This window comes from Anopheles stephensi, chromosome 3 (assembly GCF_013141755.1).
Source record: "Anopheles stephensi strain Indian chromosome 3, UCI_ANSTEP_V1.0, whole genome shotgun sequence".
In the NCBI taxonomy this organism is placed as follows: domain Eukaryota; kingdom Metazoa; phylum Arthropoda; class Insecta; order Diptera; family Culicidae; genus Anopheles; species Anopheles stephensi.
Window position 1 is genome coordinate 9,003,719 of NC_050203.1, and position 26,362 is coordinate 9,030,080.

The 26,362-nt window shown below is 43.9% G+C and overlaps 2 protein-coding genes across 10 annotated transcripts in view; both read left to right on the forward strand.

The window, feature by feature from the left end:
- The window catches only part of LOC118513007 (protein bric-a-brac 1-like), a 135,887-nt gene extending 129,004 nt beyond the window's left edge, over nucleotides 1-6,883 (forward strand). For 4 of the 5 annotated variants that reach the window (XM_036058271.1, XM_036058272.1, XM_036058273.1 and 1 more), the window contains exon 5: nucleotides 355-6,883. In XM_036058271.1, the coding sequence (XP_035914164.1) occupies nucleotides 355-1,563 (1,209 nt within the window). In that variant the 3' untranslated portion in view covers nucleotides 1,564-6,883. Of the gene's footprint in view, nucleotides 1-333 lie in introns of all 5 variants that reach the window. The other variant, XM_036058276.1, reaches the window with a different exon arrangement.
- A 672-nt stretch (nucleotides 6,884-7,555) lies between these two features.
- Nucleotides 7,556-24,656, forward strand: LOC118513009 (serine/threonine-protein phosphatase 6 regulatory subunit 3). Of its 5 annotated transcripts, XM_036058280.1 has the most exons (15): nucleotides 7,556-7,724; nucleotides 8,745-8,927; nucleotides 10,523-11,147; nucleotides 11,226-11,305; nucleotides 11,388-11,832; nucleotides 11,912-12,059; nucleotides 15,030-15,174; nucleotides 15,244-15,385; nucleotides 15,473-15,591; nucleotides 15,671-15,848; nucleotides 15,922-16,182; nucleotides 16,279-16,310; nucleotides 16,387-16,887; nucleotides 16,989-17,522; nucleotides 17,598-24,656. In XM_036058280.1, exons 3-15 carry the CDS (start codon nucleotides 11,091-11,093, stop codon nucleotides 17,971-17,973), a joined length of 3,018 nt encoding a protein of 1,005 aa, XP_035914173.1. In that variant the 5' UTR covers nucleotides 7,556-7,724; nucleotides 8,745-8,927; nucleotides 10,523-11,090; the 3' UTR covers nucleotides 17,974-24,656. The 5 variants fall into 5 exon arrangements, with proteins under 5 accessions (XP_035914173.1, XP_035914172.1, XP_035914176.1 ...); XM_036058279.1 differs by lacking the exon at nucleotides 8,745-8,927; XM_036058283.1 differs by lacking the exon at nucleotides 8,745-8,927 and having other exon boundaries at nucleotides 7,557-7,724; nucleotides 16,390-16,887.
- Nucleotides 24,657-26,362: the final 1,706 nt, after the last annotated feature.

A 26,362-nucleotide genomic window follows, 5' to 3' on the forward strand; every position in this document is an offset into this window, starting at 1 on the left:
TACCTTGCGTTCAATCACCTTGAGTGTTTTCGGGGGGAATGGTTGCACATGAGTTTTTACCTATTAGTTTAGTCTATTATTTCAATGTAGATGTAGTTATTCGTTGTGTCCTTCAATATCCTTACAGTCCTCCTTATTGGTCCTTACTGGTGTTGGCATTGCTGATTAATCTGTAGTTTGATTCATTGTTCTAAAACCACCTTGTCGATGTACCGAAACTTATCATTACTGCTTTCCCACAAAATTCGAAGCAACCCGATTTGGCCGCTCGAAGAAAGCAAACCGTACCATTCCCCTCTGCGATGATATTATCCATTTATACGTCTTTTTTAGTAATTTGTCGAATCCTTCCAGCCTTTTCCCTTTCAAGACAACCCCCTGAGCTACGCACCGAACGCACCGAACGGCGCTGTACCACCCGGCACGGTACCGGACGGTATGTCCCAGGACGCCCTGACAGCCGCCACCGTAGCGGCCGTCCGTCAGCAGATGTGTAACATGGTGGCGGCCGCCCAGCACCATCCGGATGCCGCCAACCTGGTCGCGGCCGGGTTCAACCTACCATCGCACTGTGGAACTCCACCGAACCTTAGCATCCATCCGGGGGCCAATGCAGCTGCTGCGGCCGCCGCTGCTGCTGCTGCAGCCGCCGCATCCAACACGGGCAGCGGACCGAACTCTGGCGGTGGATCAAGCGGTGCCATTCCCTTGCCGAAGATGGGCTCTCCAGCAGTACCCTCGACCGGACACGGTAACAACAACGGTGGGTCGGGTGGCATCCAGATGCCCCGGCTAGGATCGCCGGCCGGTTCGAGTGGGCTGGCGAAGGAGCACGAACTACAGCATCACGGTGGTCTTGGCGGTGGTGCAGGTGGAGGTTCGGCTGGTGGTATGTCACGTGCCACACCTCCCGGTGCCCGTGACCGAGCACTAACGGCACGCTCGAACCTGTCCGCCAATGAATCGGGTCGCAGCAGTTCGGCGGGTGGCAACGTGCACCGATCGTCACCTTCCAGCAGTACTGCTTCGTCCATGAACCATCACCATCAGTCACACCTTTCGCATCATCACCATCAACAGCACCACCAATCACACCACGGACATGGTCACCATCTTCCACACCACAATCCTCTGGCGCATCTGGTCGGTACGGGCGGTTCCGGTGGGCTCAGCATAACGAAACTCGGCTCACCAGGTTCGGCCCACGATCTGCGCATCAGCAACAGTCCGGACGAGAGTCCACTTGCGTCACCGATCGGGATGGTGCTGGAGCCAGCCGTTAACCTAGCACTCGGGGCAGGCTCGCAACCACCAGAGGACGTCCGCATGCACGTTCCACCACCGTACGGTAGCAAACCACCGTCCCGGGGTGGAGCTACCGGTTACACCAGCAATTCGTCCCCACCGCGACCGGAGCACCTGTTCCAAGATCAGGACATTGCGGCCCTGGTTGCAACTTCCCGCGCCTGTCCACCGGCCCGCGTACCCGACTACAAGGACAGCCCGGTACGGCCACCGGCATCAATCAAGGTGGAACCGCTAACGGAGTGCCGGGGCGATTAAGCCCATCCAATCAACTCAATCAACAACAAGACAACGCGCATTACCCAACGCAACTAACTTGTCTCGCAGCACTGGGAAGGTGGTGGTAACACTCAACCGTAGTAAGCACAAACCAGCCACTAAACAAACACTACTACTTACTGGCTCCCTCTATCGGTCGGTCTTTTAAGTTAGAAGAATTTTTAATATGTGATATACTTAAGCGTTTCTGGAGCGTCACTCGAGAGTGAAGAAATAGGAGTACAGGCTACTGGAGATCCCGCTCGTTTTTTTCTGTTTTTTTCTTTCGTTTCTCACATATATTCCCTTCCACATGTAGCATTAAATGTAGGTGTGACTTATATAAAGAATATATATGTATAAACTACACAGTATTTATTTTGAAACAGTTCGATGGAACGACAAATTTAAGGTGGGAAATAAGGGAGAAAAAAAAACAAACAAACACAAGCTTCCAACAACTGTGTGGTGAACTTCGAGCACGGAAAGCTGAAGGAGTTACAATAGCGTGAAACATTATTCGTGTGCAATATCGGGTCGAGTATGATGTGTATGGATGATAACAAGGGATAACGCTTCGGAAGCGTTCAAACCCAAGCCGCGGGCCTAACGCGACCGGAAACATTTGTAGCAAGGAATCTTACATTCCATCAACAACAACAGCATCAAACGGCTAATCGGCTAGACAGAGGATAAATAGGCCCCGCAAAATCAAATCTACGACGGGTCCGCAACCGACAACAACTAACAGCACACTTTCTTCGGAGGGCAAAAAGCTTAAGACTTAGACATCTTGTGAACGTGAAAGGGGAAACTAACTTTACGTGTACAAACAAACGAAAGGAATTCAAAGTTTTAAAGAGCGATTCATATGGGCGGAAAAAAAAATATTAAAAAAAAATCACAACAATTAATTACGGAAAAAATGGGAAAACCCTGTTTTTTACTGAGACTGGGTTCGACTACATAACGACTCTTGAGTTGCCTTCCGGTCGTCTGGTAGGCAAAATTCGGAGCAAAAAGGGAGTATTTTGTAAAGCAACAGAAAAAAGTGCAAACAAATTTATAAATTGCCAAACAATTTCGGAACAAACAAAAAAAAAAACAAACGGAAGCGTTATGCTCTTACCTGTTTCGGCTACCAAAGGAACGGAGATGAAGTCAAACTGAGACAAACTATTGCAAAGTGACAAAACAGAGTAACAAAGAGATATATGGAGAGACAAAAACAAACAGCAAACCTTTTAGGCCTTTTAGATTGTGAAATTTTCTGCTAGTGAGCTGATGCAACCTCGAAACGGAAACGAATACGTTTAATTAATTGAACGAACTTTTGGTTCATCTTATTTTGCGGCTTCAGTTTCTTTTACCGAAGCGTGTCACGATGCACGGTAAAAATGTGACACCGGGTATTCGTTGTGGTGGAAAGGCAATTGTAGGAGAGAAGAAAAAAATCAAACCGATTAAAAAACCAGCAGAAAGCGGAAATGCAGGGTTTTCCAAACATACCAAGCACTGTACGAAACAAAACAAAAAAGGAAAAAGGAAGGAAACACAACTGGTACAATCATGGACAATGCAATCGTTTCTTATCCAGCTACCAACGGAAATGCGGCAGAATCCATCGCAAAACGCATACGAGTCATGTGGAGGTGAACATACGATCAACGCTCCCTCGTTACAGACGGACCTCTTTACCCTGCCCCCTCCCTCCCAAGTATCCCTTGTCCCGCTCAAAATCACCCATTTTGGCAAAACAACTTTCAGGAAGTAACGTTTAGGCAAATAATGAGTAGAGAAATTTATTAAAATACAAACACACAAACCTTTCGGCCTATGTGTTCAAAAACGCGACGAAACTGTTTAGGAAAGCTTGAACCAAAGCAAGCAGGTAACAAAATTTTATGCAAAATTTAACAAAATTATTAAACGAAAAGGTAAGAGAGAAAAAGAGAGAGAGAAAAAAATACAAAATTATAGTAGGTGAAAGTATATTTAACATTTGTGCAATGAGCAAAGAGTAAATATAGTGCGAACGAAAGGATAGTAGCCTTGGAAAGGAGCGCATTGAGGGAGAAACGAAGAGAGGAAACAGAGAAAAGTGCCTTCCACTTCCTTTTACGAAGCGTGTGTAAAAACAAAGCAAAACAACAAACAAACAAACAAAAGCTAATCAACCGGGGGAAAAAATAACCGGTGAACTGACAGAAAGAAAAACCAAAACCACAAAAACGAAAACGATTGGCTGGTGTAGTTGTTAGTTTTATAGTGACACAAACAAACAAACAAAAAACGAAACGTTACAAAACTTTTGGCAGCAGCACAAATCTATGTGTTCGAAATTAAGTCAGATGGTATGGTGAATTTTTGGTTTTGTATTTTGTTCGTTGTTCAGTACACCGGGTACGAGGATGTGACCGTTAGTCAGCGAGAAAGCAAAGGAGCATCAAAGCAACAAAAACAGCCAACCGATAAGCAAAACTCTGTACTCTGTAGGAAAGCGATGCGGCTATATCAGGCAACGTTTGCTTCAGTAACCGTTCAAACCAAAATTTTAAAGTCCATTTTCCGGAAATGAGAAGCAGAAAAGAGAAGAGGAATTTTCCTTTAGTTTCATTATTTAACAAAAAAAAAAACACAAGAAAGGTGTATTTTAAACTGCAAAACTAAAGCATTTACCAAGCAGCTCTGTACAAATTAAAACTACATTGGAAACAAACAGAAAAGAAAACGGATGCACTTTATCATTTCGCGAACCCTGTTCAACTTCAACAAACAAAATGCGCACAATGAGCTTACTACTAATTCAGTGCAAGCTTCTAACAGAAGTGATCGTATGTACCGTACCGTGTGGAGTGATACAGACCGGACTTGTAACATAAATTCCCAACCAACCGAATTCATCACCGAGCGGCAACCGGCACCGATTACGTTCCACTAACAGCGGTGAACACTAAGTTTACATTTTAGCCGTATTGAGTCTTGAACGTTGAAGAGCCGTGCAAGTGAAGCACGAGCACGTCGAGGTGTGTCTGTGTGGGTTATGTGTGGTATACGAAAAAAAACCAAAAATTATCGCATAGGTACATAAACATCACTAAAGAGATCTACAGCGTCACCAAGAACATACACGAGCTCCACTGTAAACCCAATAGCCAATAGATTACACGTTATGTGACCCGAATGATCTCAATATACAAAACATCATCATCATCAGCTGTTTAAAAGCATCCCCGACGCTCCTATTGACTAGTTGATTACTTTTTTTCTTTTTTCGTATTTTTTCTTGTTATCCTGTGTCAATATGTCTCCATATAGAAATGCATCCCAATAGCCCATTCGTCTGAAATAGTCATGTGCAACAAGCAACAAAAACATCACAAATGAAAGCAAAACAGTTCGAAAACACAATATTAGCTAAAGTCATAAATGTATGTGTAAAATGGACTAGAAATACTTAATACAGCAGATAGTGTGTTGGCAAAGGCGGGAAAGGTGAGCATGGACACTCAGATACAAAACATAACACAAGCACGTGTATACGTGTAGCTATTAAGACAACCAAACGGAGGTGAACGATGAAGTGTGGAACCACAGCAAGCAAGTGCGAGAAACCGGTCAAAATAGCAGCTTGCCTGGCGTCCGATGGAGGATGGTAAATGACCGTTCTTAGTGCTGGCACAGGGCACTTTGACTTTTGAAATGCTAGCGCAACAAGCGATTTCTTTATCCTCGTGAAAAACATTACTTTTTGTTTCTGTGCAATTGTTTATTCCGTGGCGTGTCACCCACTATCCCACTGACTGTTTTACTAGCATCAATCGCTAAACAGTGAACACAATAAGATCGAATGAGATGAGTAGTAAAGAGAGTCAAAACAAACAAAAACAAAGGCAGAATCAAATAGTAAATCGCTACAGAACTGTAGTAGGGTAAAACGATTGTGTTTAGGTTAATTTAAACGAATTACCACTAATTACACCACAATAGGCAAGCGAAGTCCGTTCGCGAGAGAGGCGACACGTGGAACGATTCGTTCGCAAAGCGTGCAATTTATAGTGAAAAAGAATTAATATAATTTTTAATCGCAATTCAAACACTTGCTCCCAAACGTCCTAATCCGGCATCAAATCCGGCCGGCTGCTACTGCTAATAAGCCTATCATCCTATCCGTTTCCTTTACCTTGCTCCTAATCAATGTACAAAGGTAGTCTTAAAAACCCTTACTATCATGTAATTGTTTTATGTATGATTTGCTCGTATTTTACATTGTCTGTTTAGCACAGGATGATCGATGATCGAAAGGTGGAATCGATTTTTTACTTACTTTTCCGGTGGTGACTGTCCTTTTAAATTACCGGGTACAGAGGGAATTGGGAACCTACGTGGCAGGACAAACTTTTATCCTTAGAAGAGTTTATTTATTACACCGAGCTAATTTGCGTTAGTACCAATACTGCTGGGGGAAACGACGACGTTTAAACGGTTAATGGCAAATGTATACCGAAATAGCTAATACATCATTGTGGACGGAATTCACAAACTGCAACTGCAACCGATAACAAAAATTAACCCAATGCCGGGGTGGATACGGATGTTAGGTGGCGTTTGCACCACCTATCGGCCGCCTTCCTGTAAATGGCCCCGTCGTGTGCGATCGCCCGGTGGCAAAGCTTAACACTGGAGTTTATTTATGTGTCTGTTGAATTTTATTTTCTATTGCCTAAGTTATTATGTATTTTTTATCGAAACTAACTTTTAAGCGCACCTTTTTATCGCCTGAAAGCAGCATTCAGAGTAACGCGAGCGCTACAGGAGACAGGAGCTATGAGTAAAGATGATAAGGATTGTGTGTATGAAATCAAAGAGAGAGAGAGAGAGAGAGAGAGAGAGAGAGAAGCAAGTGGAATCGACCTGTTTACTCGATGGATGAGAAGTACTATTTTTACCATGCAACCATTTACCTAACTGTGCTGGATTGTTTTTTGCGTAAAGCCGAATGAACGGTGACAGACGGTTTACCCCACCAAAGGGCGAACAGGTTAAACAGCTAGTGCAAAATCAACTAATCGATCACCACTAGGTTCGACTACACACACACACACACACAACAAACCACAATCAAATAAACCATAAACATTTCATCAGCAAAACAATGGAACGAAAGAATTAAGCGCACACATCGCGGGAAGGAGAATACGATGCTGGCGGAATCACACAGAAACAAACAAACAAACAGTTTATCATAATCATTAGTTGGCTATTTGTCACAGTGTACCAATTTATTCGATATAAAATATAGTTTAAAAAATACAACTAATCAGCATGTGGATGTTTTTTTAATGTAATTGAGAAATTTAAGTTTTATGAAGAATGTATAAAGCTAATGACTTTTAATCTATAAACTGTGCGATTACCTACTTGAAAGCAACGCCACTGCTCGTTAAAAGCTGCTTAAGAGATTCTCAGCTTTATGTGGGAAAAAGTTTCTTCACCGCGTTCATATTAATGGTTTTACGCCAATGCGTTGATTTTTATAGGACATGAACTGCACAAATTATTCAATCAATCAATTTTGAAGGAATTTCACTTCATAATTTACGCGTTTTTCCCTTTTTTGTAACATGCGTTCAGCTGTAAATTGCAAAAGTAAAGGCCTAATGAGAACACCACCTCTGCAGTTTCTTTCCATTGCGCTATCAATCGTTTGTCTGCAAAGGCCTTTAGCCCAAGTAGCATTTCTGCAGCAAAACATCTCCCGATGAGGGGCCACAATTTTTGTTCTAGCTTTCCTTAGTGTTAAATAACAATTTAATCGTCATTTTCGGCATAATTCATGCATAGAATCGTTTGAAAAATCATTTAAGTATCATCTTTTGATTATGCGGCAAAAAGAAAATCTTTTTCAAAACTATTTCCCATCGGCGGCTATCTTGGGCGGCCAGTATCGACCCGGGCGGCTCACGCATCAGCTGTCATTCAGTAGTGTCGGAATTTGGTATTTGGGAACATCATCCTGACTTTCTCCATTTTATTTGCCAACGAAAAAATATCGCGAGCGGAACGATCTGTGCAAAGAAGAATCGCTACACTATTCGCAACCCACGGTACTTCCAGCCGTGAGGAAAAACATCCCCACTTCCACCACCATTGTGCACCAGGTACATACAGTTTCAGACGGGTGCAATCGGTCTGCCACCGGACGTTGGCCAGCCACAGTACATCGAACGGCGCAGCAGTGTGACTCACTGCCGATTATCGAAAAACCCACGACAAATTACCTTTCTGTGTGCTGGATGCCACTAGTGGTGCTATTTAGCCCGGTGAACGGCGGGCTGGGGCGGCTAAGCAAAGTTTGATTCCCCCCCCATCAACGGAGAGCGTTGGGTGCGGTAGGCGAGTCATCGGTTTTTGCTCCTGTTGTTTTCGCCATAGTGTTGCAAATCTTGCTGATGCATTGGAACGTGCATAACTGTGCCCTGCCACGGAAGAAGGATTGCAATGGGCATATGCAAACGTGCCCTTTTTCCTCACACGACTTGTTTTCGGGTTAACCAAACACGTATCGATTGTGCCACGGTGCGGCGAGCGGTATGATACGGCTCACGACGGACGGTGCTTCGGCAAGAATTTACTGCGTGAAGAGCTGCTGCTGATGTTGTTCTTGTTCCCAAAATACCTTTGCATCGATTGCCTCGCGGGGAGCAGTCAAAAGGGGATCGATTTTTTTTGGGGTCGGCGTTTGGTGTCTTCTCCCGTTACACACAGGAACCAAGGTCAGCAAGGTTCGGTGGTAACAATCACAGGCGAATAACCGGAATCACCGGTATGCCCTACGCGCTTTCATCGCTATTAAAAAGTGTACTTTTTGACCTGTGTGTGCTGGATAAGAGTGTGCGTGTGTGTGTGTGTGCAAAAAAGCGCCCACGCACAAAGGGACTCGATCTTTTCGTGTGTTTCGGTCCCCCAGCGATGTGTACACCACACATGTGCTGTGCGAGCTGTGAAGCAACAGGGGAGACCGAGGCATCGACGTATATTGAATCTCTGATATGCTAAAATTACAACGCGGCCACGCGGATCGGTCGATTGCCTGCGTCTTGCGGGCACATAAATCGTAAGAAGACGGGACCGTGTTTTTCTTTTCTTAATCACCCACCCGTCTATTTTCTATTTTCTAGCACGACACCACAACTACATCGCCACCGTGTGTCGTTCCTCTTATCACCTCGCTTGACCGCATCCCTGTGTGTGTGTGTCTGTACAATTGTGCGTGATTTTGTGCTGTGCTGTGTGTGTGTGTGTGGGTTGTGTACGTGTGCCGCGTGCTTCTTCTAGCGCTCATTGAGACGGTGGAGTGTGTTGTAAGTGAATCTAAAATTTAGTGCGATTTGCCGGAAGAATCGAGCTGGTTCGCGCTCTTGGTAATGAACGACTGAAGGGTGTGTAGAAAAGGCTCAGCCTGCTTGTACGGTATGGTGTTTGGTAACAACGGTTGCTACATCAGCATCACGAACAAAGCAAACCGGGGATCGGCAATCGACACATACCCGTCATCCCGTCAGCAGTAATAACAGGGTTGTGCACCTAATGAAACAATCATAATCACAAAGAGGACAGAGGTTCGAAAAATTGTAATCATCACCAATCTCGTAGACGGTGTCCACCTCAACTTTCCACAAGCGACCATTAGCATCAGTAATTAGCTTTTTTTCCACCTGCATACATGTGCAATATCTGTGATCTTCACTGAGGTTAGTAGCGCGACGCTCTCCACAACACGCACCATAATCTTCTCCACATAATTCCAGCAGTTCTTATTGCCGGTTGGCGTTCTTCTGTATCGCCCTTTGTGTCTGGATCGTTCCAGTTGGATGGGTTCGCTTAACAACCGGAGCAATATGCGTGAAACCGCCTACTAGGGTAGCTGAGAAGTGCTGAGCCGATATCAAGTAATACCATCTGAAAGCGGATACGTGTTATCGGTAACTCAGTAATGTTTTGCAGTTTACAAACGGTTCTTTGTAAACTAATTCACACGTTTCGTTCGCCAACGATACACATTTCCCTGGCAAATGTTCCTTGCTTTTGTCGGACTACTACTACTACAACTACTTCTACTCCTATCGTTTCTTATCAGCAATTGTCACCGAAAGACCTTCAAACAAGGCACCCATCAGCGTATTTTTTTTGCACACCACACCGTCCGTCCCCGCCCGGTGCCTATTTTGTCACAAGTGGTTTTGTTGTCTGCGATTGATAAAAATATGAACCGGCACAAACACAGCGCACATTTCTGCTTGACGTCAGCGCAAACTACGCGCCCGTATGCAAAGCATACATACCGATCCGGTTCGGCTCATTCAGAATTTTACACGCCGAAGATCGAAAGTACGGACGGGCTGGGATGTGCTCGTTCGCACCCCCCCCCCCCAAGCTCGTTACGTTATCATCATCGTGTCACGATCCTCATTTTGACATGTTGTGTCACAAGATGTGATTCCTAGCGATGTCCATCCGATCCGATCCGTCGGAATGGTCGTAGCTTGCCAGAAAATATTGACTGCATAAGCTGCCGAATAAACGACGCACTAGCTATCTATCATGAGGGCACTAGCAGCAACAGTGGTAGTATCTGTGTTCACCCGGGGGAGTAATAATGAATTTGGCTGCACCCGAGGGTCTAATCGGCGGGATGGTACCCGGGCTTGAAACAGGTGGCGCAGAGGTTGTGTGTTAAAAATAAAAGATATGCGCCGATTTTCAGTCAGTTCCTCACAGTCACAATCGATCGAGAGAGAGAGAGAGAGAGAGAGAGAGAGGGATAGGGAGCCGAACTGTGTGTCCAAAAGCCGAACGAGAAAACAAAGCTCGCTTTAAACGATCAATTTTTGTTGTTGAGTTTTAATGAACCTGTTAGGTATCCTACTAATTCGTATGATTTGTTCTATCTTTACAGTGCTGTGTTATCAACGACTGTTATTCGGTGGACAGAAGGAGCAGCACGACAGAAACCTTCATCCGTAGCATGTTTTCAAATAACACTGGGCTAGAACACGGGCGTTAGAGATTTGTAGCACATCACTCACGTCACTTACTCACTCTGGAACCAAACCTTTTACACCTCAAGCAAAACGAAACCACCAAACCGCACCAGTGAAAAACGCTTTACTGCAGTGAGAAGAGAGGAAGGATCGAACCCCTTGCAGCATAAATCGCATACTAGGAGTAGATAAAATATTCTTGCCGCAATTAGTGGGGTTGAAGGTATGCAAAAGTAGAGTAGTGTGCATTAGAGCAACCAGTCAAGAGTCCGCACGCGATTGTGGTAATAGTTTCGGCCCCGAGTTCCTGTACCGATTAGGGTCCGGGCTGCTACCGCTGACCGTTGCTGCACACCGCTATCACGTAAAAGGACGGCTACGGCTTACCCCTTAAGCTGAATCGTGCGTTGCCATCGCACGGCCGATTGTCCTTCAGCAGCTCTCCGTTCTACATCCGTCAAAATACGCTTCAAACGGAGCATCATGTATTGGGACTCGCTCAGTACGCAGTCCGATGTTGACGCATTGCTTAGCAAAGAGGTAAGAGAGAGAGAGGGGTTGCTCGTTGGATGATGGTCCCAACATTGTTACTGATGCTGGTATGCTCTTTCTGCTCAGGGTTTAACTCTCGAAGAGGTCCTGGATTATGAAAACGTTCTACAAGAATGTAAAAGTCAGAATCCCAAACTGTTACAATAGTAAGTGATCTTATCTGTTCCTCTTTCCTAATTTCACCGCTACCGTTACTTATTCACACGCTCTTTTTGTTGTTCTTTGCAGCTTAAATCGCACCGAGATATTCGATGCACTGATCGATCTCATCATACAGGAACCGCCCGCTGATATCGATGACAATATACGCTTCCTGCATTCCAACATGGCGTGCGAAATACTTACCAGTGATGTGCCGTCCTTCAAAACGCATCTCGTCGAGAATCAGAACTTTCTGAACAAGCTGTACAGCTTCCTGGTGAAGGAACCCCCGCTCAACCCGCTGCTGACCTCGTTCTTCTGCAAAACGTTCGGCATGCTGATCACGAAGCAGAACGAACAGGACTACTTTTCCTACAAATCGGTGTGCCTGCAAGTATTAGAGTTTATCAAAGCGAAGAAAGGTTTCCTGCCGACGATTTTGAAGCACTTCGGGAACCAGGTGATCAGCGATCTGCTGCTGTCCCACATCACCGACATCGAGGACGCGGAGCTAAAGTCTGAACTGTTGGAAGTAAGTGTGGCTGCTGTGTGTGTGTGTGTTGCCGCCATCAGCAAAGCGCACTAACGATTACATTCTTCCATTCCGTCAGTGGCTGAACGAGCAGAAGCTGGTGGCCGAAATCATCAGCCTGCTGAAGCAGCCCGGTCAGGTGCAGAAGCACTACAACGCCTCACAGTTTCTGATCGAGCTGATCAAGATTAGCCGGTGTAAACGACAGAACGAGCAGCAAGACAAAGGTAGGTCGAAAGGTGCGATCGGATCGCGGTAGCCCATCGTTTGGACGAACGGTTACGCACAGCTGTTAAACGAATGCAATATCATCCGGTATTTGTTTCGATTGCGTTCCGTTTCGTTTCTGGTTTGTTCCTGGTTTACACATCCTAGTTGTCGATCCCTGTTTAGGTTACCTGTTTACAATTTGTTTTACATCACCACCACATATCGCAGTTTTATAACCATCCATTACGAGTTGCTTTAAGCAGGCTGGCTGTGTGGCTATCGCTTATTGCCGCAAGCTGTTCTGTGGCATTAATTTGCGTACTTCGTAAACACACACCCCCACTCACACACACACACGCCATTCTCTTTAAACATCACTGTGTTTTTTCTTCTTTTTCCCTTTTCTTATTGTACTCCACAAACTCTGGTTGTTGAAACTCTCTGTCGGTTGGTTTTCTTTGATTTTGGAAAATGTTCTCCAAAACACGTCAACCGAAAACTGACAATTGTCGTTACAATTCGAAATATTGCACCAAATAACGCTATAATCTATTCACGAATCAATTTGCCGGTCTTTCGTCGGTAACACGATCAGAAGGGACGTACCGACTGCAAAGCACTTGTAAGCGGATAGACAATCTGAAATCTAAAATTCTCCCTAACGAACTGAACAATATTTTCAACTTCAACCTAAGCAGTACCATTCCGTCGATTCTGGGCAAGATTTCATCTCGCTTTCAAGGTAATATAACAAAAACAAACAACAACACACCTTCACAATGTTCCACATGATGTTCCGTTTTTTTCGTTGTTTTGCTCTCTCTCTCTCTCTTACCTAAATCGGTCGAATTCACCGCGCATTTCTGCTCTACATTCACTCAGATTTTTTCATGTACAACCTATGCGCGCTACCCTAGGTCTTTCTCATGCCTGTGATACGTTTTTTTTGCGCCTAATTGCATAGAGGGCGATTTTTTATCTCAATCTCGCACACCTGTAGTACAGCCGCTAGCTCTGGTCCCAATCTAACCTTTTTTTTTTAACTCCAATTGTGTTTTACTGTGTTTTGTTTCCATTCATGTTAAGGAGCAGAATTTAGTTTTAACATTTTTCTTTAACTAAAATAACCTTTCCCTTATTCCTTCCTTCCTGTTTGTCAATGTTTTACATTAATTTGTTTTTTTTTAGTTGTCATTTAAAAAAGAAATTAGGGCTAAGGAGTAGAATAGGTACCCACAAGTTGTACGAGGCACAACCGTATTGCAAGTTGTGTAAAAGTTCACGGTGAAATGTGTGCATGAGTATTTAGGACATAAAAGTAAAATTTGGTAAATATTTGGTAAAAGACTCGAGAAGACCCCCCCTGACAAAATTTGCTCGGCACTGTAGGAAATCCGCAGCACACATTGCGAAAGCTTCACAGTGTGCTATCAGTGTGGTCAAAAATGGTTGAAAAAATACGAATGAAAAATTGCTTATTTTTCTATTAAATCCCCCTCCCTCTATCCTGACCATTTATATTGGCTTACAGGAGCTACGTACTAATTTTTGGTCACGCTAGAGGTGGCCAATCAGGCTTACAACATACACGGTGTTCCCGGACTGTAACGGAAGCATTGGATCGATGGATACTTGTTAACGGAAAAGGAGGGAAAATAAGAATAATAACATTTCAAATCACTTCTTACAATGTATATTATTATGCTCTTCACGCTGTTCAGTAACAGTATTAGGGAACAATGCACAATGTATATATGAAACGAGTTATGACCATACAAAATCCCACAGTGCAATAAAAATGACAGGCCACAGTGCTGCACACAAAAGATTCTAGGGGGGACTTTCTCGAGTCTTTTACCTTTTTTTCATCATTACTGATCCACATTTGTATCATGTTTTATAGAAAAAAATGAAGAAATTTTATATTTAAGTAAATTTTAGCTAAACAGTTTATAAATTTGCTAAAATGGTACAAAAAATAGATAAAATAGTAATACAATAACTTATCGAAAAAAAATTAATTTTTCATGATTTTATCTAAAAATGTGTGGAAAATTATATAAAAACTATAACTACATTTTACCACAACAAATGAAAATGCTTTACATAATTTATGTACCCAACTTACTGAGAGTTTAAATTAAATCATTTTGTCCTTTCTCGTCAAGTTCTCATTCCACTTCCACGCACTGCCACGAAAGCTTGCGTGCGAGTGTGTTCCATGCAACTTGTGGGCCTATTCTACTCCTAACCAGAAATTAGAAATAGTTTAGAAATAATCTGCATACTTTGGGGGTTTTATCTCTTGCTCTTCAATTCTCGCAGGAATACTTTAAGGGGGATAACACACTAATAATCGACAATGGAAATTGTTTTTGAAGCGTTACACAAATCACATCTTTGCGGGGAATGATTCTGTGAAACGGATCGACCGTTTGTTGACAGTGGATAGTGTTGCTAGCCTTGGTCCTATCGTAAGGACTCCGATGCCGAACGCCATCGCTCCATTTCAATTCGGGCCTAACACGCCTCCTCTTTCCTTGTGGATAGCCGGGTCTTCCGGTGTCATTCTCATGACGTGACCAGCCCACCGGAGCCGGGCGAGTCTAATTCGCTGCACGATGGTGAGATTATCGTACAGCTCGTCCTTGTTGCGGGGCTGCTCCATTGTCCTTCCACACATACGGGGCCCAACAAACCCTTCTGAGCATGCTTCCTCTCGAACGCGACTAAGAGGGAGTTTTGAACAGAGTCCATGTCTCGGAGGCGTATTGGAGTACTGGGACTATAAATGTTCTGCATAGTTCTCCAAGATTTGCCGCATCGTGAATACCCCATGTAAAGTTCTCCTGATTGAATTGCTGGAGCAAGAGCAAGAACTGTGTCCTCCCAAGTGCTTAGGATTAGCTGCTACCTATGTATACTACATGACAGACAACAAACAAATTCAAAATGTTTTTCTTGTGTTCTTTTTTGTTGTTTTTTAGTTACTTCGGACCCGATTCTAGATACGCTGGAGAGTGAGATTACAACGAAACAATTGCTTGACATCATCCTGGAAGAAAACGGGGAGGAAAGTGCAATCGTTGCAGGAATTCAAATCATCTTAAGACTGCTAGATAATGCGATAATGTGAGTATGGTGGATGCGTGTCGGCCCATCCGTTATTATCCGTTTCTTCCCCCTCCCCGGTTTCTTCAGACAAGAACCTGTTTCCGATACGGCACTGCAGATTGTTATCGATGCGGAGAAAGAGCACCACGACACGGTCGTAACGCGCCTGGTTAGCGTTATCAAACTGCGCGTTCCCGAACTGGTGGCGATCCTCAAGAATCCTCCCGCGGTATGTGGATGAGTTGTTTGCTTTCAAGGGTTGTTGGATGTCTAAATGTTCGCTCTATACCGGCGGCGCTTTGGCTTTGCTTTCCAGAAACCGGACATTATTACCACCTTCGGTACACTGTCACCACCACTGGGCAACGTGAGACTTCAGATTTGTAATTTGTTTACAGTATTAATAGAGACGGAGGATAAGGAGGCGATCAAAACGTAAGTTACGATAAATACGGGACGACGAGTTGGTGGTTGGCATTGATTGGCATTTTCCCCCCCTTTTTTTCTTTTATAGGATTTGTGAAACTGACTATTACGACACGTTGCTCAACCTTTTCAAGCAATACCGTTGGAATAATTTCCTCCATAGCCGTGCGAAGGTGTGCATCAACTATGCGCTCAGCTCGTTCGACCAGCGTGACGGTGGTGCCGATGGAGAAACCCAACTGGTTACCTCTAGTTTACAGCGATACGTAAGTTAGTGCAGCCGGAATGGCCGGACGATAGCGCCTACTGACGGTCGCACTTTTTAAACATTCGCAACAGATCATCACCGAGTGTAAGGTGGCTTCGAAGTTGGTACAGCTGTTTAACGATGATGCAACGGGCGGACGTACCAGGCTTGGGTATATGGGCCACCTGCTGGAAATGCTGGACGCATTGTCGACCACCATGAACCTCTCGGAAGAAATCCGTGCCTTAGTACAGTCGACACTTACGGAGCCGGAAAAGGAGCACCTGCAGACGATTATGGAGGGCGATGACAGTGTGCTTGCGAAAACGCTGGCAACGCAGAAAAGATTTCTGGTACGAAATGAGCGTGCAATTTTTGCTTTGTGTAGAACAAACAGTAAACTTTACTAATATGTTCTTCTTTTTTTTCCCCTTTACTGCAAAACTCAGGCTGATCAAGATCCATATCGCATTTGTTCGAAGTAAGTAATGATTGTTCCGTTTCAACCAAATACGTTGCTTTAATTTTTTTTCTGTGCCTTTCTGCTTTCTTCCCAGCAGCGATAGAGGGCGTTTCGATTGTGCTGCCCACAATTTTGATCCTAGCACAATACCAAAAATTTCCGAAATCGAGATAGGCAATATAATGGAAAGAATTAACATTGCATTCAACAACTTCGGCGGTCTGCTGTCGGGCGAACTGATGGCGGGCGAGTCGGATCGATGGGCCGACTTCAGCTCTGCGGACGATTTGCTGCAGCTCGGTAGCGAACCATCCCGGTTCGGCGGTGACGGCCTAACGGAGGAGGATGGAACCGATCCGCTGTCCCGGTTCGGGAGCGATTCGCTAACGGACGATGGAACCGATCCGCTGTCCCGGTTCGACGGCGACGATCTAGCGGAGGATAGCAACGTTCCGTTCGGTTTGCGTATGTTCGGTATTGAGCGGGAAAGGACGGACGGCGACAATAATGACGATCCGTTCGCACCGGTACCGTCGGCGGCCACCGCTCACGATGCGCACCTTGCCAAAGACATGCTGATGGGTGACAGTTTGCTGTGTGTATTTCAATACCCTCTTTGGTGCAATTTTTCTCACTGACTGTAACTTATTCTCTTGTATCTCTTTCTCTCTCTCTCTCGTACCAACACACACACAGTGGCCAGAAATCAGATCTGGATTTTGGTGATACCCTAGCATCGTCCGGGCTGGTCGACAGCGAGAGTAACAGCGAGATGCCACTAACCGGTGGTATGAATCACAACATTTTGAAATTTCTGCAAGCCGTCAACGAAGCGGGCCATCCATCGTCGTCGTCGGCCATGTTGGAGGACAACTTTGCCGACTTCGAATCGGTGCTCGGTGACGCGGCAAGTGCACTCGCCAGCAAACATGAAGCTGAAATTAGTGGCCGTTCCAACGCGGCCACCGCGCCAGCAACAGCTGCTACATCCAGCGATGCAGCCTCGTTCGATTCGGTCAATGCATTGTTTGATTTCGAAAATGCGGACATATTTAATGCAAACTCGATACCGCCGACCGGCGTCGCGAACCTACCAGATCGGACCGGAAGCGAGCAATCGGGATTGGAAGCAGCGTCAGCAGCGGGTGCCGAAGATGAATCGACTGGTGAGCGCGGTGCTGGAAAGCTTTTACCCGTTGCTGAACCTAACGATGACGCAAATGAAGCTAGGTAAGCAATTTGAGTGCTGACGATGAAGGATATTGTGGAATTAATCGGTTTTACTTTTACATTTCGCTCCACCAGAGATAAATCGGCAAGCGATACACCTTCGGATAGCGACCAGACCATCACCGGTGAGCAGGCCACCGTAACATCAGCTGCAGTTACGACGGAAAATGAAAATAGCTCCACGATCGTAAAGCCTGAATCGGCGGAAAATGAATCCAGCAAAGAAGCGGCAGCCGATCGTAGCTCCGGCATCGAAAAAACCGAAGCTAGCAATAATGGCAATGAATGTAGCAGTGTGGTAAATAATAATACCAGCGCAAAAGAGGATTCTAGCAGCAGCTCGATCACCACAACCGTGACTGAAGCTCCCGAAGCCACGGTTGACACGAACACCTCCACCGACAGCTCAGTGGCCGATGCGAGTGATACGAGCGGTTCGCCGGATAATTGAGGGTGTCCGCAGGTCAGCCGTTGTTGCCATCGGACAACGCGCCAACTGTGCCCGAGATCGACACAACAACAACAGCGCCAATCGAAAACACAGCACACGGAAACATCGACACAGCCAAAGCAGCGTCATCGACGCCGCCGTCAGAGACGGCGACAAATACAGCATACGAACGGTACTACTACCACCACCACCACCACTACTGCTACTGCGGCTACCGTTCACTGTTAATCCACAGACACACGCACACAAACTGAATCAACACACGCGGTAAGAGCTTACTTTCGTTTAACCGTGGGGGAGAGTGGTCATAGATTCGCGATACGATCCGGACGCGTCCGAATTGTCTGCATGATGTCTGCATGGCAAAAAGGAAAACGATAATCAGATCACGCGTTTTTACTACAAACATACTTGTTCTAACTATGTTGCTTTTACCTCTACTAGCATCACACATACACACTAGAACAAGCGTTTGCTCATAACTTTAAAGTTTAACGGTTTTCTTTTTCATTGAATGTGACAAACAAAACATTGTTTAAGCTGTCCCGTTTTTGGAAAATGCGTTGCGGTTCATTTCCACTTCTCATGCCTTAAGTAAATGTGATCCAAGCGGTGTACCCCGTAAGAGAAGGAGCCGAAGCTCTGTTACCTCAAGCAAAAGCTAGCATCGTCTACAATTATCATTGGTTCCAGAAGTGATCCAGCACAAAAAAGAAACACACACACACGCCCTTTTTTATATAGACCATTCGCGCTGAGCAGTAACGCCTCTCCCTGACTCGCTGATACACTGATGCTCGCAATTACCTTGCCGTGAATTCTTGCCACACACCAGCATCATCGTGATCGAGGATAGGGTTTCCCCATAGTATATCAAACAATACTACTTATGCACCTACGTATGTGTGCATGCACACGTACACAGCTGATATTTGATATGGTAACGCACGTCTAATGCGCCTGTATGTATACTTCTTTCCTCTGGCTGCTAACGGCCGATAAAGGCAAACCATCCACCACCACCACCACGTGCGGTCGTGTGGTTTCAGTGTGCATACTCGAGCAATAATTAGTTCAAAGCGTACCGGAACAAAACAAAACAAGTGAGCTTACAAATTGCGTTTCGTAAGATTTTGATTGCAGTTAGGGCAAAGGGAGAGAGCACTCACAATTAACTCTTACGTGCGTGGTACGAAATGGGTTTGAATTTGAGTGTTAAGGGCTAGTTTTTGAGGGCAACAAAAGCGTGTTCGTGGTATCATCTGCGCAGCATACACACACACTCACACACGCAGAAAACCCAAAACGGATCTTGAAGTTGAAGATCCGTTTTGGGCCCACAGCTACCCATTGCCCAGGGTGGGTGTGTGTGTGTTTGCAGGAGTAGTAGTAGTAGTACTAGTGACACGATTTAGCATAAAAGTTATCAAATTGTGCTGTGAAACTATAGTAAAAAAACGCTTGCTTTGTACGAGATGCGCCGGCCGAATAGGTGCGACTGGTAATACGATGATAAGGTGGTGTAAATGAGGGCGATTACAATTACCACTGGCAGCCTGCGGAAAAAAAAGCTATGATATCTGTGTGTGTGTGTCTGTGTGCAAAATACGTCCCCATCTCAAGCGCATCTGTGCGCGTTGCGGTGTAACGAATTTCATTTGTCTAGCTTCTTAGGTGGAGCAGGTGGTGTTGGGTTTCAAAAAGGGTGTAAATCGGAAAAAGTTATAAGTTCGCAGTTTAGGCAGGTCGGAAACGATTTGGAATGTGTGTGTGTGTGGGAATCAAGCATGATGCAAAAACTAAAACTGAAAACTATTGATGTCATATCAAGAAGAGGGTTAAACAAAATAAGAAAACGAAAACGATAGTTACTTGAGGTATAAAACATATGATTAAAGTAATTAGTAGAATACAACACAGGAAAAAATGAAACTGAAAAATGTTCGGTAGCATAGCTTGATATTTATAGACAAAAAAAACACACACACATACAATAGAAAGACATTAGTCCAAGCTTACTCGCCGGGAAGAACAGGAACATTATAGCAATGAGTAAAAGTCGATGGTTCTCAAACATGCTTTTTTTGTATTTTTTGTTTAAAGAGGCCACAGATCATTATGAAGCGTTTAGGAGCTAATTCTAAGCAAAAAAACGTTTGTCAGGAGCGAAGGGTCGGTGTCCTATGGAAGCATTAAAATAGCTAAAACTCTGCACTGCGTTAGTCGAATGTCTCGATATGCATCGCAGAGAGACAGACCGACAGACAGTAAATCCGTGGCTTGTGTTCGGATCATGCTACATGATCGATCCCTTCGTAGCTTATAGTAACCGACAATAATAAGTTCAATTGTAGCGGTGTAGAGCACACACACACCGGTCTGAGTGACAGCGGAAGAGTGTTCATTTCGATTTAAATTTATGTCCGTTTTCATTTTCTCTCTCTCTCTCTCTCTCTTCCCTTCGAAGTGTTTTTGGTTGTCTGTTAAGTTTGATCGCCCCATTTTGTTCTTGTTTCGTTGTTGCGTACGATCGAGCTCTAAATCAAAGGAAGACAACACAATCATGTTTAAGTATACACATTCTGTGCACACAGGAACCGCGCGAGGTATCGTCCGAACGTCCGATTTCGTTTCCGATTTCTGTAGAATGAAGCCAACCGCGCTTTAATGTAGTGGAACTTGAGAGGCAGCCCGGATATGCTTAAGGCTTTGGCGAACCAATCCCCTACACACACACACACTTATATGATACGTATCAACAAGCACACAGCCGCCACCCGATGATTTGGTCAATTTGTCAACGTGTGCGAATCAGTTAGTTCGGTTTTCCCTCTAGCCGTTACGTCGCGAGCAGGTGCGCGGGGTGGTACGTCTTTCATTCTTGAAAATTAAAGGAAATTGTTGTAAACAAACTACCGATATCGAAACCTAAAGAGTAACGAAATGAACTTAATTCGTCCATCATACTACTGCAAGCTGTGTCGTTGTAGAGGGGGAGAAAAGAAAAAGTTGGTTGGTCACACCCTTTCTACTCGATTTCCGTTGTACGATGAGTGACGTGTGATGAACCATAAATGTATAATTTTACCATCGATGAGCACGTGTCGTCGATAGCGAGACTTGCAGTTTAAAGTGCGTGCACGTGCGCGTGCATAATCACATGTCATGTGTTCACATTGTTTTGAAAAAAGAAGAAAAAAAAAACTTTTGTTTTAAACCAAGTGCCCCGATTGAAAATAAAAGAAAACAACCATGGTAGCTACTATCAATTATGGAGAATTAAAAAAACCCAAGTCTAGTGCTAGTAGGTCCGGTTAGAACGATCGTCCGCGCCCAGGGCAAAGGAACGCGCCCGGCGGCGATACACGTAAAGTAATAATGGAAAGTGGAAGAAATACTTGGCCTCCTGTCTGTGAGAAAAGTAAATGAACAAGGAAAATACATATATACACTTATACAGATATATATATATATCTATATGAAAAAATGAATTAATAATATTTACATTAAAGAAGAAAAAAAAACTAATGGGTCTTCCGAGGGAACATCATTTCACATAACACAAAAAAGTCTGTGTCTTTTAAGCTGGTAGCAAACAAAAAGAAGCTGTTAGAAAAAGAAAGAGACGAAGGGAGGGGGAACGGCGGTGAAGGCGCATTCATGGATCGGTTAGTCAAATAACTCCCTTCGATTCTTTGTACAGTGTACGTATACTGGTAGCTACTATATAGACGTGTATATCTCTCTCCCACTGTCTGTCTGTGTGTGTGTTTGTAATGTAGATAAGTTAAAATGTGAGTCGCGCACAGTAAAAGCAACCCGAAACACTCATTCCTAAATGGCGGCATTTTGGCGGTAAAAGTGCGCACACAATGTCAGGACCCGTCAGGACCAAACGGCATAATCGTATCCCTTTGCTAGCGAGGAGGGCAGCCAGCTGCCCAGGGGGGGATCTGCAGTTCTGCAATATCACGAATAGTATTACTGCTCCTGTTTGCTGCTACTACTACAGCTACTACGACACTATACTTATGACAGCTCTACACGATCAGTTCGTTTTTTTGTTGTATAAGACAAACACCTAACATTCTCGAACAAACGTACAAATCTTTTGTGTACACTCACACACACGCATACATTCACACTTACATACCGAAAAATACAGCAAAGCATCTTAAAATGGCCACACACCCACAGACATTGACACTACTTACATTCTTGAGTATTCCCGGGAACTGAGCGTAATACGCTGGAGGGCGTGGAAGCAACTTTATTGACTTAAAAAAACGACTAAAAAGTCTACAAAAATGCCAATGAAAATGCCACAAAAAGACGGACGCTTTCGATGGTTCTTTGTCGGTTGTTCCTACTGCTAATAAGCCACAAATGGGAGTTGTGCAGAGGCCTCACCTGTGTTTTTTTTTTAAAAGGACAGACCGTGCGCTGTATAACACATTAAGTAACACAAGACGCTCACAAATCCATTGCATAAATTTGTGTGTTGCGTGCTGCTGAATCTTTAATCTCTGTGCCAGTAATGAACTGAAAAACAAAACGAATAACATATTTGTCCCGTGTGTCGGCTGTGCGCGTATGTTAGAGGGGGAAAAAATCCTTCGCTAAGTATTGTACATTACAGCAGGGTTGCCATCATCATGGTATATTTCGGTATGAGATTTCAAAAGTTTGGTTGTACAATTTGGGTTTGGGTTTGGTCAAAAGAGCAAGTGTCTCCATGATTTACGACACAACACAATATACAAGCAATCCTACGTCTTGGCGTTGTTATATCTCGATCAGACAGACAGACAGCTCTAAACATGGAGACTTCTTGCAGTATAACGTTGTTGAACAGACATCTTGCGACATCCGAGAAGCTTCTGTGGAACATACTAAAATCATACAGCTAGTGAACGAGGTTTCATAACGTCTATCAGGACATCTGTTCTGCTAATGATCTGCTCTTATTAAAATCTTGGTCAGGATAATGTTGAATAAAAATCAACTGAAAAAAAATGGTTGGACATTTCTAAAACATCTCTGGAACATGCTAAATTCACTAAGCTAGAGATCAGAGGGCTTATAAGGTCCTTTGGAACATCTGATCTACTGATGATCAGATCTTTTCAACGGCCATGGACACCACTTATGGGATGCAGTAAATCAGATCAGCTAGAGAACTGGGGTTTTTGGAAGGTCCTTTTGGAACATCCGATCTACTGATGATCAGCTCTTTTATCTGTCCATCAGGATCATGACTATGTTTAAAAAGTATCCTAGGAAAAAAAATGGTTGAAAATTTCTCTTACTTCTATTGAGCAAACTAAATTCAATCGGCTAGAGATCAGACGTCCCATAAGATCCTTTAGAACATCTGATCTTCTAATGATCAGCTCTTTTTGAACGACAAAGGTTTGTTTTGGCATTTCACCAGCATCTCTGGCATGCAGTAAATCAGATGAGCAAGAGAACTGGGGTGGTATAATGTCCATTATAACATCTCATCTACTGATGATCGGATCTTTAAGTTGCCTATCAGGATCAGGACGATGTTGAATATGAATTATCTGAAAAAAATGGTTGAACATATCTCCTACATCTATGGACCATGCTAAATTCAATCAGCTAGATAGAGATCAGAGGACCTTATATGGGTCCTATAGAAGATCTGATCTACCGCTGATCTGAGAACATCCAACACAAAGGCATCTCTGGGATGCAGTAAATCAGAAATGAAAGAACTGGGATTTTAGAAGAACCTTTGGAACATCTGATCTACAATCTGCTTAACTTAAACTCGATCGAGGCAAGAAATTAATTTGACAATTTTTTAACATGATCAAACGAAATTCATTCATATGGCAACCCTGCATACCATATTGTACCATATTAATCGCAACTTCGAAGGATTCGATCCATTACCGGTTGTTTACTTTTTCGTGTGTGTGTGTGTGTTCAACGAAAGTGCATTTCTGTCCCAAGGCACTCCTAGCCTCAAACTTGTGAGTACTCTGAACAAATTGCTCAAATTGTGCAATGTTTCTCGATTGACATCATGTGGCGATATCGTGCGCTTAGTATAAAATTGCGTAAAAAAATAAAAGCTAGATGTGAATGTAATTTATAAGAAGGGGAAGGAAAGTGTGCTTTAAAAAAAAGAAACAACCGGCAAAGGGTGTTTGTAATGGGGAGAGGGAAAAAGAGCTTTTGTTTTTGATGATGATTGTTTGGGACGAGACAAGGACAACCTAACCAACCCGTGCTAAATAAGCCTTAAACCAGTCACTGAAACTTATCGATTATCGGGCATCATTGGCGGGCCACCGGGCGTGACCGGCGTGACATGTAAAGCAAATCATTAGCAATTTCCCTTTTGCTCCTCGCGGATGTTGGGCGGAAAATGAGAACGACCCTCGGTTGTAGCGAAACTTGTTAGCCGCGAACGAGGAGTTTTGTTAGCGCACAACGCAGATTATTATACACATGTATCGAACACTAATTCATACCTTTGCACGAGTGAGCGAAACGTATCGCAAAACAGAGGACGGAAAAGGAGGGGAAAAATACATTAAACGCAACTATAACTATTAAAGGAAATAAGAAAAATAGTAATTAGCAAACAAAGAGAAGCAATATTTGCAATCTGAACAATGAATGAGGTAAAATAGCAAAACAAGAAAAAGGGAAGAAGTATAAGACGATAAGAAAACAAAAGCAAATAACGAGAGCAAAAAAAACGAAGTACACACACACAACCGCAAAATATGGCGCAAATAAATAAACTAATATAATCTACACACCATTTTACACTCAAACAGGAACGGGAAAAGCAAAAAACTAACTCAAACCAACCGAAAGAGACAATGATTGATCAATGGTAGAATAGCAGAAGGGAAAAGCGCAAACCCAAAACCGGCAATGAAATTGTATGACCGAAACTCTGGGTTTTGTTTGTGGTAGTTTCCTTTTTTGATCCAGCTTTGAAATATTGTAATACGCATCTGTACAGAGAGAGAGAGAGAGAGAGAGAGAGAGAGAGAGAGAGAGAGAGAGAGAGTGATCAAGCACATCATGCCTAGGACGACGACACATCATTGCTCATCATGCGTTTTTCCGGTGCCTGTTTATAGCCAAACGAAAAGGATAGCGAAGAAAGGACTGTGTGGGGTAGCTGGTATCTTGGTGCCTCTTGTTGTGGATGGCTCTGACGAGTGTTTGTTTTTTGTCTTGTTTTCGTTTTGTGTTTTATTTTTATAAATAATAAATAGCATTTGTGGTGGAATTTGAGTGCAAGTGTGTCAGGAGTGAGTGTATGCGAGCGAGCGCGTGGTGGTGGCGCCAAGAATAGTGAGGTCTTAATCAAACGCTTCTGAATGGAACTGCATGTAATATGGCGTAGAATGGGAGGACCACTGTTGGACCGGAATTCCACAACTCTGGAACTCTAAAGGAACTACAAGGTCTCATCTATCTATCTGTCCTGGACACACTCCCTAAGGGGCTAAAGAAGCCCTAAACGGTGCTTAACGTTTCGCTGTTACTAAGTAAAAGAAAGATGGCGCTGCTAGTAATGGGACATATGTAGAGTTTATAACATGGGTATGTTATTTTTTGACACAATATTTTCTTAATCTATTTTTTGCACTTATTTTGTAAGCAACAACCACAAAAAGCGAGGTTCGTGTGAGACTGTTCTAGAGAGCAATGCAAGCAAGGCGACAGCAGAGATTTGCTTTGGAAATGTTTGTCAGAAGAAACCAAAATTAAAAAAAAAATAAACAACAGACAGAAAGAAAAATCATTATCTATTAAAAAATCGGGCTATTACTATTAATCTATCAGTCTAAATGGCGTGTTAATGGCTGTCTGTTGTGATATATCACATTCATTTTAATGGCGCCCGACCACCCGTTTGAAGATTATCTAAGGTAAGCTGGCGAAGATAACCGGCCTCGGTAGCCGGAATGGTCGATCGAATGCCAAAACATCTTAATAATGTGCAAAATTAGCATAAAACCCGACTAGGTTTCATCCAATTTCTCACCACGCACCACAAAGCTGCCAGCCAGAAACATTTAAAGCGCGATCACCACCTTCAAATCCGCGATCACCCGATCACCCGTAAGCGAAACAGAAACCGGTTTACCGCCGTGGACCTTCAAGACTGAAGAAGAGTTGCGTGTCGGTATCACTGGTCCCGCAACCCGGAACTAGGAAACGCGGTCAGGTGAGAAGGAAGGAAGGAACCAAACACACGCAGATGAGTATGAAGTGACGACGGCGATCACGGTGGGAAATATTTAAAATTTCTGTCATCTTTTGCAGAGTGTACGAGGGCGAAACGATGGATGGGCGGATGTGGCTGGCGGTGGTACAAAGTTTCATTATG

Bases quoted from the DNA above. Each gene is read 5' to 3' on its own strand.
- LOC118513009 (XM_036058280.1), top strand. From the start codon at position 11,091: ATGTATTGGGACTCGCTCAGTACGCAGTCCGATGTTGACGCATTGCTT. The intron at 11,833-11,911 runs GTAAGTGTGGCT...CCATTCCGTCAG, and splicing joins TAAAGTCTGAACTGTTGGAA to TGGCTGAACGAGCAGAAGCT. The intron at 15,592-15,670 runs GTAAGTTACGAT...TTTCTTTTATAG, and splicing joins GATAAGGAGGCGATCAAAAC to GATTTGTGAAACTGACTATT.